Genomic DNA, 14,033 nt, shown 5'->3' with positions numbered 1-14,033 from the left:
CAGCCCAATTTGGGCTGTATATCATTGGTTACATGTTAATTAATTAACAAAATTTTTAAGGTGGGCCAATGAAGAAACTGAAATATTGTACAATGATTAAGCATTATAAAGATTTAGATCTGTCAAAAATGTTTTTAATGGCGCTATTAATAATTGTGCATCTCCAATATTATGTACGTACGTGTATATTAGCCCTAAACATACGTTATGGTAGTTATTAGCTCCTAGCGGTGACGACAACTCTAACATGACCGGTAATGTTATAGTTCAAACTAGCAACTGCGCAGGTAAGATACTCACGGCAAGTCGCTTGTTAAACCCTTTACGCACGATGTCGCTCTCTAACAAAGATATGCGCATGTTTTCGAGCTTCTATGCACAGACTTACGTAAGGGATTTGTAGAAGTAGTAATTTCCTGCGAAGAAAGCTCGAGAACAACTAACGCATAGTAAATATTTGTAGTATCCGAATAACATCTTCAAGAAAACAAGAAGATGCCTCGACGGTAGGGTGACTGCATTTATTTGATATGACATAGTTCATCTAGTTTTAAGTAAATTGCAATGTCATTCATTGCCTTAGTTGCAGTTGAACTATAGTTATTGTTTCAATGCGTGAAACAAGTTGATAGAGTTGCGATGTTGAGTGACTTTCATAAACGGAACAGTTTTTTATCATTGTGTACAAATGCTAATATTTACATGTCTTTGGAGACGGGAATCCCGGTTTATATCTATACAAAAGTTTTGTGGCTACATTTTTCTTACTAGTGTATGAAAGGTTAATGTTGGCATTCATTTTGTTTCATTCGTTAAACTAAACGACAAATTTTTAAACTGGCTGGTTAATGTCAGAATAATAGTAGACCTAAGAAGTTTGTAGTGATACAGGCTAGTTGTTACAGAAGTAGTGGTGGTGGTATGAGGAGTGTTCCTGCAAGAGCTCCTGCTGCTCAACCTCCCGCACACCCCCCAGCTGCTCAACCAAGACAGCCTGGACTCTTTGGACAGATGGCTGCGACTGCTGGAGGTGTAGCTATTGGCTCTGCTGTGGTAATTAGCTTTTACAGTTTCTTCACCTAAAGACAATGTTGTTATAATGGGTTTTTAGGGTGACTTATGGCACTACCAAAAAATATTCCTTACTAATTGAAAATTACAGCATATCTCATGTAATAAACGTTGAATATGATCCTCTACACAAACTCCTCACTAGCACTGAATGCCGGTGAATGGGCTTCACTATGAAAATTTAGATATGCCAGTATCAGTTTAATTTTTACTCTTGTCATTTCGGTATAGCTTTAATAATTTATTGGTTTGCGTAGATTTAATAACGGAGAATAAATATTCAAAACAAAAGTTTATTTGAGTTCTCCGTCAAATTAACAAGTTACTATCATGTATGAAATCAATTAGAAACGAATTTGGCAAAAAATAATTCGGAGATAATTCGGTAATGTTTTTATTCCAGAATTAACTACCGCAGCAAAGTATGGACTATGGTTTTCAGTAGCTCAAGTCAAAATCTGAAAAAACCTGGTGTGCACTCACTCATTCAGTTATACAGTGGTCTTGTCGAAGGCATATTTCATTCGTAATCATTATTTAAAGAACTTGTTGGCAATTACTGAAAAAAACTAGCAAAAATGTCAAAATTATGATGCTACTTTATTGCAACAGAAAACAAGCTGATGCATTTTGATTTGCAATACCTAATATTTACATGTAATAAGAATAGCCATCAATCTCATGCCTTCGAGGGATCAATGGGATACATCTAGTATTTGTTTAGCAACTGTTCTGGATAAACCAGTCCAGCGTGAACCTCGGCTTAACCTGTGCGCACACTTGCTGATATTCGGGCTTCAGATGATTTTTGTACCAACCAATTTGCAGTGTATGTGATCAGTTTACATGTGGCTGATAGTGCGAGGGATTTTGTTCTTCATTGTCATTGGTTCTTAGCGTACATGGCTCAAAAAGAATTTTTTAGTCCTGTTACACATTGTAATTTTTCATATTAAAGGTTTAATATTAACATTTGTAGAAATTATGTTATGGTCATTTCGTGTGAGATTGGATTAAGCTATATTGAAAATCCCTCACAACTGTCGTTTATATAAGCCATCAGATATAGGGACCACTGCAGATGAAAGATGTATGCAGTTTTTCAAACCCATTTTTAGAGGTGCATATCATGCCTCTTCCTAATCTGATTTATTGTTTGCATAAATTGAACTGGATATTTGAGCATAAATATATGTGACCCCGGCAGTCAGAATGTACAATCGTGCGGTAATTGGATTGTTCACAATGGAGCGCAACGCGTGCTATATGCTATTATATGACTCACCGTCACTATTTTAGTAAACAGTGGTTTATAGTGCATTCAACCCTGCTCTTTCACGTGGTCTTGTTTATTTTTGTGTCTGACCAATCATAAAGCTAGAATTGCTATTTAAATCTACCCATATCGGTGGTTGCTATGGAATTTGCCATAACCCAAGATCTTAAGTATGGACTCTAATTGCGAGTGGGCGCGTGTACGTGGCCATTCTCTGTTTCAACGCTTCAGGCTAAAACAAAATAAACCGTCGCACAAATTACGGCTAGTTGACGCTAATAATTTAGGTGTAATTCTAAGTATTTCTACTTAAAATCTAAGTCAGCTGCCTCAGATTATAGCAAAAGCGATGATGAGGATTGTGATAATAAGGAAACCTCAGAAATACAGCTGCTTACGCAATATGTGGCTACTAACGATAAGGAGAGTAACAGCGATCATCCTAATTAATTAAATTACAGAGAATAACGATCAGCCTATCACTGCTGATAACTTTCCCATTATAGCCGTTTACATCGAACTAATAATTGGATGCAAATGTAAGGAATTCTGCACTAGTTTTATGTCATCTAAACAAATAAGCCTCGTTAGAACTGTGTATCAAGGATTACCGAAGGACACAATTGATATGGTAGTGTTGGGACAAACTGCCACTAATATAACAGCAATCCCATTGAATGGGCTACAATAAATCTCTGCTGTGTACTCTGTGTTACAATGTGTGAGTGTTAAACTACATAAATATAGCTCTAGAATGAATGGTCACTTGATGAGTTGGGTTGATATTTCCGCATCTTGATGCCCTCTGTGGTCACCTTTCGTTGACCTTACCATGACCTTTTGTATAGATGGACAATTTTGATGGACAATATATGCAGTCATAGCAATATAGCTTGATGCGAAGTGCCCAGTTTGAAGCATACCCTTTTAATGTAAATCTCCAGGAAGGTGAGCTTTTAGCCACATATATTGCTGACCTTACCCTGACCTTTGGAAGGTCAACCGACAATCAAATTTAAATAAAAATGTGACCATCATCTTTTTCAGGGTTTCAATGTGTAGAATGCCAGGTTTCATCAATATAGGTTGAGATTAAGTGGTCTGTTGCTATGGCATTTTGATTTGTAAACAAATACCATGATTTACGATTCATGAATCGGCAACCTTATCCTGCCTAAACTCAAAACAACAGTTTAAGTTCATTGTGAGACCTTCTGTACTAAATCTTGCATAACCTGGGCATATATAATCCGATTTAAAAAATTTAAATTGCATTAAAATCCTCAGATATTGCTGATTTTGAATCTGTAAATAACTGAAAAATGTTGTTTTAGCACGATTGTACATTCTGACTGCCTGGGTCACATATTGTAAGCTTTCGCTGGTATATAGCTATACAATTTCACTCCATAGTCACATACATCTATATTTATCTTTTACATGTATATTATGTTGTTAGGGTCATGCTGTCGGACATACGTTAGTAAGTGGTGGCTCAAGTGTTCAAGGAGAACAACCACCACCTGTCAACCAGCAGCAACAGATCAACCCATGTGCTCAGCAGTTGGAGGATTTCCTCCAGTGCGCGAAGACTAGTTCTGGAGATTTGAACATGTGCTATGGATTCAATGAAGCGCTGAGACAATGCAAAGCCAACTATGGTAGGTGTGGCAGGCTCCTATGAAATGTCCTAATTGTTTACTTTGGTACACGTTTCCTGGACAATGACTGGGAGGTGCTCACCTTTTCTATTTCGGCTTAGGAATAGGCTTTCTATGTTTATTGCCCAACTAGGTTGGCTTTAGGGTTGGCATCAATGATAATAATTATAGAATTAATGACTTTGCAGAAGTTTTTTTAGTTTTCACTCAGCATGCACAAGTCTCTGTGAGTATCATGAGAGAACAAGTGGTGTGTTAACCGACATCGGTTCTTGTTCAGAGGAAATGTGAATCGTAGAAAATGATAGGAGGAATTAAATAAAAAATATATTTCCTCTCTCAGAATAGCTGTCATATATGTTGTTTTTAAAAATTTCTGTCATTCAATTTCCTAGAATTGCTAGCTTTGGTTTAATCCGCACACCAAAAATGTTTCACCTGGTACATAGTCATATCGGCACTCGATAGGCTTTGCACAAACAATACGCGAAGTGGCCATGCGATAGGCATAGATTCTCAAGCAATGTTAAAACCCAACATGCCAATATTCTAAAATAATTGGCATGTCATATTCTGTTCCGTCAAGCAAATGCTTAATATGACAATATCGCACCCACTACTACTAGTAACAATAGACTGTACTAATACTAGAAATTCCACTGTCATACAGCCCACGACCAAAGTGATATTGGAAAAAAGAAAGGGTACTGATGGTTGAGAAATGCAATATTAGCAGTTAAATGGCACTGCAGTGCAATAGGATAACTGCAATGGTAGCTGTAATGTACTGGGTGTGGGTGTTATTATATACAACAAACAGCAATAATGAAAGGAAAATATTATATGTTTATATCTCTCCCCCTGCAATAGGAGAAATGCAATATTGGCCAATATTAGAAGTAAAATGCACTGATATTATTAGAATAACCAATATTATTAATATAGTAATAATAGAAAACCAATGCACAATTTTGTTTACATTTCAAAACGTCATAGCTAACAATATCAAGAAGTGATATTTATATAGATTTTTAGAAAATCTATTTAAAAAAGTGTTTGGTCATGACAAACAGCAATAATGAAAGGAAAAGATTATATGTTTATATCTCTCCCCCTGCAATAGGAGAAATGCAATATTAGAAGTAAAATGCACTGATATTATTAGAATAACCAATATTATTAATATAGTAATACAGTAATAATAGAAAACCAATGCACAATTTTGTTTACATTTAAAAACGTCATAGCTAACAATATCAAGAAGTATCAAAGAGAATATCCAAACTTAGTAATAGTAATACAGTAATAATAGAAAACCAATGCACAATTTTGTTTACAGTACATTTCAAAACGTCATAGCTAACAATATCAAGAAGTATCAAGAAGAATATCCAAACTTATAATTAAATATCGTAATAATCTCATAAGAATCGTTAAAAAAATATCATCGTCATTTCCTTTACTTACACTGCGTTGGACATCAGTTAGAATACTAAAGTACTCAAATGTGTCTAAAATGTCAGTTACTTTGAAATCGGCAAAAATGAAACGATTTCTGTACTCCTACATTAATTACAGAAACCTTCGGCAATTCGACAATGCTATAGACTGGTGAAATGTGCACGTTATTTTTTCGTGAAATGCGCACGACTTAATCGTTCTATTCTCTGTCGCTCGGCGTTTCAATTTTCGGTCTTAACTTTGATAAAAGTGAGGCTTAGCAAGTTTTAATAACGATTTTCGTCCAAATAAATCTGTCTATTTGTGTATAATCCGATCAGATGGGTAAATTTTAAGATAATGCCGACGGTTTACAAAGACTTGGTAACATATTTAAATAGGCTTGAATGTGTTTTGTATCGTTATTATACTTTAATGACTTTACAAAACAATGGTTAAATTTGTTGATGAAATTTTGAAACAAGGGTTCGTCTCATTGTTGATGAATAATTTTCGGGAGTTGTGTGCACATGTGCATTTATTATAAATCTCCCAACCAATCGCTTCGCTCGTGTTTGGTCGTGGGATTATACATGGAGATGTTATAGAATACCTGAATATAGAGTACTTAGCTAGTGCTATAGCAGACAGCCAATAGCATCACATCTAACCACTATGTTTACATATTGCACTCTGTACAGATAAAAATTTTGTTGCTTAGTCTTGAACATAATTTTCTGTTTTATTTGTAGGTGCCTAGCAGCATACCAACAGTTCCACACGGTGCCAAAGACCCCCTATTTCTATCATGACTCGTTAAAATGATATCAAGCTGTTTCAATATGGTGTGCTGAATAGTTATTATTCTATCAAATATTAAGATTTGAGAGCATTTGATACGTCTTTATTGTATTATTCATGTACAAGCTTTTCGTGTCACATTGTACTTGTATGAAACTTGGAATTATTTTTATTTGTTCTAATATTTAATCCGCTGAACATCTGGCGTTTTGGAAATGAAAGATGTAGGTGTGGTCCTATCCACTAGAAAGTTGTCATTGACTAACAGTCGGTTGTAGGTTATGTTGAGTAGCGTGACTAGCCCCATTCATGCCACCATTGCATTGGGTTGAACTAAGGATTGTCAGAAAGCACTCAGGTATATACAGTATATATGCATACATGTATGTACTTGTTGGAAATACTCAGGTGACGTTTATTCGAATATACTTTTTACATGGCGTGATGAAGGTATTCTGTTGGACTGGCTTCTTTGAGAATTCCTTTATTGAGCTAGTTGAACTGGAGCTGTTTGGAGCCATATAAATATCTCGACAAGCTGATGTATTAATATACTGTTTCTTTATTTATGTAAATATTTCATTACAGTAATACCACATTCACCAAATGGTTGTGTCTTCTGTTTAAAGGTCAACCCATCATTACAGTTCACGTGCAAAAATCGTATGAGGTATTAACATAAAGATTTCGTGTTTAGTAAATTTATTACTTAAGCATGCTTATAGCGATGCCTTATTTAGATATGTAAGAAGTAGTGATAAAATGTTGATGGTTACATTTTATACTAGTTTTAAAAGTAGATGAATATGAACACAAAGTATTATAATAATTGTCAGTGGAAATTTGATGGTAACTTGTATCGGAGTAGTAAATTAAGCCTATCAACAGCTTCAATTTTGTGCCAAATATCTAAATGTACTTTATTTAGTTGTGCCCGTGTCCATCTTATATAGTGACAATGCTCGAACTGTGCACTAAATGGTTTATAATCTACTGCGATAGATTGCGAGTACAATTTGAATGTTTTCTTAGAATAGATAGACAAAAGTTTGCAATTGCCAATTCATCAAAGGATTGCAGATTCATCACCAGTTTTTATATTGTTGTAGAGGGACAAGTGTTAGTCATCGGTTTGCTTTATGAGTTGTCTAATCGCTATTATTTTCTATGTTGTACTTACACTTACACTTGCATTGGCTGTGATGGCAATAAATAAAAGTACGGTAAATTAATTTAATTCTGTTTTGGTTAGCACAACGTGTCATGCTAGCCAATGCATAATCAATATACTGTGATCAATACTATGATTGTCTGCCCTGAGAACTGTTGTACACCAAGTTGAAAGGAAAAACCCTATCAGTGCAATTCTAGATTTCGATCTGGGCATGCGGTCAAGAAAAATATAAAAAGTGGGTATGGACCGTAACGGATGGTGAAAAATAAAGAGGACCAGAGATGTTGGGTCATGCCGAAATAAAAAGTTTTTGTTGGACCAGCAGACTGCTATGATGATAATGGCATCCAGCATTATATATATTGCTCGTGCCTTATTACCAAAGTTTTTTCTTGAAATGTAACTGATGTATACTAACTGGTGAATTTGTGTCAACTAAGATACCCAGCATGCATAAATTTGTGGATAAACAATTGTTTTAACTAGAACATTTATATAGATATATAGTTGAGATTTTTGTCTAGGGAAGAGTTGCTTTACAATTATCTACTTGTGTTCATTGGAACTATGCTATGGTACTGCAGCATCTAATCCAGGTTAAAAAAAGCACATTTTTACCCAATGACCTTTTTAAAATGCTAGACTTTATGCTAATTTATATAACTGTGAACTTTGAAAATGCATAGATCATTGTGAAAATGTAGTACATTACTCACTACATTAACATAATGAATATTTACCTTACTGTGTCATTGAAATTAATTTGTAATTGTACGCCAACTATGTAGATTTTATTCAAGAACTTAATTTTTTTACTTGGTGGCTCAAGTAGAGATGTGAAAGCGGGTGTAAAACAACAGTAAACGTCTTCTGCATAAAACAATAGTTGTTAATTGGTAGTCAGTAACCCAGAAAGAATAAAAATGTTTCCATACTACACAAAAATTATTAGGAAAGATCACAAAATGATGTAAAAATGGCTTTGAGAGCACAGCTTGAAGAGATATGCACAACATCTCATAATTTTGGATTTTTGGTGACGTGCCATTGTTAAGATTTTACCAGTATTTGACCCCCATTTGACCCATACCTAGGTCACGGCAGAGCCGTATAGTTTCACAGAGTCCCGCGACTAACAGAAGCGTATACGGGAGCTCGCTCGATTCCAAACAAACAGGCCACGCCTACTATTTTTGTATAAGTTACAATGGAGAGGTCGCAACATTAATCAACAAAAACTACTCCCATTAGCAGTCACTTTAAAATTGATTGTTGTATCATGAACCATTTGAAAGAAAACAAAATTTCCTACAAAAAGCTGCTAATAACGTTTTTGTAAAAACGTAAAGTAAATGCAAAAAAGAGCGGTATTGAGAGCGAGGTTTGAATATTCCATTAGAGATCAGTATGTCGATCCGGTTTGTTTGGACTCCGACGTTTTGTTTCCGGTTTTGGTCGCGAGACTTTTTAAAGCTATATGACTCTGCCAGTACAGAGCTGTATAACTTCACAGAGTTTCTATGCAAACGGATGCCCATATCGGAGCTCACACGGCTCCAAACAAATAAGCCGCGCCCACTATTGTTTTGTATAAGTTATAATGGAGAGGCCGCAACACTAACCAACAAAAATTACTCCCATTGGCAGTCGCTCTGAAATTGATTGTTGTATTATACACCATTTTAAAAAAAAACAAAATTTTCTACAAAAAAACTACTAGTGATTTTTTTGTAATAAAGTAAAGTAAATGCAAAAGAGTGAGATGTTGAGAGCGAGGTAAGAATATTCCATTAGAGATCAGTATGTTGATCGGGTTTGTTTGGAATCAAGCGTTTTTGTTTCCGGCTTTTGGTCACGGGAGTCTGTGAAACTATACGACACTGGGTCACGGTTGTGGTGTATCGCTTGTTCGAGGCAAGCATTGCAAACAAATTTAGAAGTTGTCAGCTTTCTGACAACTTGCCGTCTGCTTTATAAAGTTATCTATAAAGTAATAACTGCGCATTCAACAACACGAGCGTTTCCGGTGCCAACAAGGAGCGTTTAGGCCACGCCCCTTTTTTGTGTTAGTCAATCGTAGTGATTGACAGAACGATAACATCAGCCATGTGAATGATCATGAATTTCCACAGTTAAGATAGCAATTATTGCTCATATTAAAGAAATGATGATTATAGTTTATTACACTAATATATGCTTATTATTTAAAGCAATTCAATACCTACATGCCTTGCAAAGGCACTGAATAGATAGTGTTAAGTAAGTGAGTTAATGCAATCAGTTACTCCAATGATATACAGCCCCCACACATGGGGGCAGTATATCTTTGGTTACTCATAGATAAGATAGATAGTCATACTGGGGATGTATTACATTGGTGTGATGGGAAGCTAATCGACTGCCATCAACTGAAAGTATTGACATTGTATGGTGATAGAGTGATTCATTGACACCACAGTTCACAAACAGCCCTTACATGTAATATTAGATTTCAATACATAACAATCAAATACATAGACTAGCTTGAACCAAAGATGTCCACTAGTTAGAGGACATCTTTGCTTGATGTAAGCAAGCAAAAAGTTTGAAAGTTAGAGTGGCAAATGTTGTTATATGTTAGATAAAAATAAATTATACCTAATTATACTAAATTATAATTATTTAAAAATAAAATAGACTTTTTTATTACTTTATTTATTAAATAATTTTTATTGTAATCATAGCTAAACAGATTATATTTAGCCATCACTTGCTAATTATTTCACATTTACATTTAAACACATTTGCAGTTTCATTTTTCTTCCTAATTTATTTCAACAAAAAACTTCTTTCATGATATGAAATTTAAAAGTTGTAGTTGTTTGAAAAAGCTTGAAAACGTTTACAGTTGTTTTTATTTTCTCTCCTCTCTTCATTTATTTCAATTACACAAAACACTTCTCATAATATGTAGTTTAAAAGTTAAAGTGGCAATTGTTGTTATATGTTAAATAAAAATAAATTATAACGTACTTAATTATACTAATTATAATTATATAAATATAAAATAGACTCTTTTATTACCTTATTTATTAAATAATTTTTCATTGTGATCTGTCAAATTGATGCGTATATAGAAACTCAATGTATTATGCTTGAGTACGGTATATATTGAATGAATACAAGTAGACTGTTCTTGACAACATTGGGATATTAACTGAGGACACATTTCACATAGGATGATAAAAACAACATGATGAAATAGGATGTGATACACCACAACTAATGACCATAGTTAACCCACCAAATGACCATAGCTAAACAATGTTAGCTGACATCATATTATGACATCTCCTTTTTTTCCAAACTAAGACTTGTGGTTGGTTGCGTTGTCAGAAAATTCAAAAGCAATATCCACCCAATCCAAACAATATCTAAGCAATGGTGTCTGTAAGCTAAAGATAAAATGAAGCTAAAATAACACATGAACTTGTTCATGCTGCTTGCGATCTACCCTACTACAGATATAATATATGGTAGCAAACTCCATGCATAGTAGCAATAAGCCATATTAGCCATAAAATATGCTAAGCAAGTATAATATATATGACAGAAAACTTCATGCATATGTAGCTAGACAAGTAATATCATAATTTGAAAATGTCACATGAAATTGTGCAGGATTTTTCATGAATCACTGCATTTTTCAGAGCAAGTACCAGCTATTTGAAGTAAACAATTGTATCCTTATATTTGGATGGCAGCCTATGTTCACGTTGCGGTCGCGGAGAACGAGGGGGATCTCGGGCAGCTATATTTTCTGGTGGTACCACTGCTGGCATCTCTTTAGCACTTACCTCCTCACCATCCAGATTTACCTCACCTGCATCACTAAACACATCACTCTCACTTACCTTTCCAGCTTTACGAATATCTTTTCGATTTCTCCTATACTCTGTCCCACATGCCTTTCTGACCAGATATGATCGCTCGCTTACCTGACTACCTACTTTTCCTCTAACCCACGGTCCATTGGCCATTTTAAAATAGCAATCTTGCCCCTTGTTCAACTGCATCTTTTCGTTTCCAGCCCGACTGTCAAAGTAAAACTTGTCTCGCTCTTTTTGCTCACCCAACTGCTCTCGTAGCTTCAGTAAGTCATATGGCTGCACTGCATATTGTTTAGCAGCAACTGGTATTTTATCCCGTAGCACCCTACCTTGCAAATACTGAGCGGGTGATCGCAAGCCATTTGCTATGGGAGTGTTCCTAATAGCCAGCAACCCATCGACCCAATTGTCACCTGCACTCATGCACTTTTTCATCATTGCCTTGATTGTACCTATAGTGCGCTCAACTTGGCCATAACTTACCAGATGCATGTAAGGGAGAGCTGGTCCTGTGCATTACACAATATTGTGAGCAAAACTGTTGGAACTCTAAGCACGTAAACTGACTGGCGTTATCACTTATCAATTTCTCTGGAGTACCCCAATCAGCGAAAATCTCTCTCAAAGCCTGTATCACACACCTACTAGATGTTGCCTGTCTCAGGGCCTTAACAATGGGCCATTTAGTCAAGTAGTCTACTGCCATAAGGTAACTATTTCCATTTACATGGAACAAATCAACACCCAGCGCTTGGAATGGGTATTGTGGTATTTCCATTGGGATCAGTGGTTCTTTCTTACTTTCTCTAGCAGTGCGCAAACAAGCATCACACGACATACACTTATCCTCCACTGTTTTCTCTCCATCTAACTCCAATTGCTGATTTCGTAAAATAGTCTCTTTTGCTCTCATTTTTGCCTTAATTGTGTCCACAGTTACATCTGCATCAAGTTGTAACTCTCTCGAAAGAGCTTTATCCTCCATTCCAGCCAGTAATCTCATTTTTAGCATAATATTTTGTTGTTCTGGACTGAATCCGCACTTACTGATTAACTCATACAATTCACGGATGAATTGTTCATTCGTTTGTCCCATAACTTGCACACAGCTGCCAAAAATAATCTGATAATGAAGCGTATTGCTGGTTGGATTGAAGTAATTGTTGAACGCTTCAACTGTATTGTCATACAACTTACTTGGGTTGGCTGTTGCTTCTTCTGTAGATGGTGTTAATATTGTCAGTTGTGCGAAAACCTTTTCTGCTTCGTCTCCCATTACATAGATTAAAGTGTCTACTTGTCTGCTGGCACTTTTTTCATTTAGTCCACTGGCTTGTCTGAATCTTTGGAATCGTTTGATCCAATCGCTCCAGCTCTCCTGAGCATTGGTGAAATCCAGCGGGTCAGGATGTCTCACTCCAGTCGCCATACTTGATATTTGACTTGAATATATCCTTGGTGATATTTTACTATTCTCTGAACAATTTTGTCTGTGGTATTCGTATCCTGCCTACGACGCCATGTCAAATTGATGCGTATATAGAAACTCAATGTATTATGCTTGAGTACGGTATATATTGAATGAATACAAGTAGACTGTTCTTGACAACATTGGGATATTAACTGAGGACACATTTCACATAGGATGATAAAAACAACATGATGAAATAGGATGTGATACACCACAACTAATGACCATAGTTAACCCACCAAATGACCATAGCTAAACAATGTTAGCTGACATCATATTATGACAGATCATAGCTAAACAGATTATATTTAGCCATTACTTGCTAATTATTTTACATTTAAACACATTTACAGTTTTTTTCCTAATTTATTTCAACAAAACACTTCTTTCATGATATGAAATTTAAAAGTTGTAGTTGTTTGAAAAATCTTGAAAACCTTTACAGTTGTTTTCTCTTTCCTCTTAATTCATTTGAACTGCTTAAAAATATTTTCTCATGATATGAAGTTTAAAAGTTAGAATGGTAAATGTTATATAAAAATAAACTTTCTGTCCAAAGACTTTTTCATTACTTGGGCAACTCGGTTAGTACAGCTCATAGTTGATGGCAGTCAATTAGCTTCCCATCACACTAATGTAATACGACTCTAGTATGACTATCTTTCTTATTTATGAGTAACTGATTGCATTAACTCACTTACTTAACACTATCTTTTCAGTGCCTTTGCAAGTCAAGTAGGTATCAAGGATTACGTGTATGTCACAATTTCCATTTCCATAATTCGTTTCCATATAATTTCCATTTCCATAAAATTTCCATAATTTATTTCCATATTAATTCCATTTCCATAACATTTCCCTACATCGTTTCTATGTTATTTCCATTTCCATAACATTTCCCTACTTCATTTCTATATTATTTCCATAACATTTTCATAATTCATTTCTATATTATTTCCATATTAATTCCATTTCCATAACATTTCCATATTATTTCCATTTCAATAACATTTCCATATTATTTCCATTTCAATAACATTTCCGTATTATTTCCATTTCAATAACATTTCTATATTTCTAAAATAAAATTTCCATATCCATTTCCCTAAAATTATGGAAATATTTATGTTTATGGAAACAATGATATACAGGGGGGCTGTATATCATTGACTGTATATCATTGCTGTATGGGGCTGTGGGGGCTGTATATCATTGATGGAAATGGATATGAAAAAGTAAACATTTCCATAATATGTTTAGCGATCCCTGG

The 14,033-nt window shown here is 35.1% G+C and overlaps 1 protein-coding gene across 1 annotated transcript; it reads left to right on the top strand.

The window, feature by feature from the left end:
* The first annotated feature begins 346 nt into the window (after positions 1-346).
* On the top strand, positions 347-6,694 carry LOC137390204 (coiled-coil-helix-coiled-coil-helix domain-containing protein 2-like). Its single transcript, XM_068076497.1, has 4 exons — positions 347-506; positions 906-1,053; positions 3,807-4,008; positions 6,201-6,694. Exons 1-4 carry the CDS (start codon positions 496-498, stop codon positions 6,206-6,208), a joined length of 369 nt encoding a protein of 122 aa, XP_067932598.1. The 5' UTR covers positions 347-495; the 3' UTR covers positions 6,209-6,694.
* The last annotated feature ends 7,339 nt before the right edge of the window (positions 6,695-14,033 follow it).

The sequence above is a fragment of the Watersipora subatra genome, chromosome 3, assembly GCF_963576615.1.
Source record: "Watersipora subatra chromosome 3, tzWatSuba1.1, whole genome shotgun sequence".
NCBI lineage: Eukaryota > Metazoa > Bryozoa > Gymnolaemata > Cheilostomatida > Watersiporidae > Watersipora > Watersipora subatra.
This window is presented reverse-complemented; position numbering and strand designations above follow the sequence as displayed.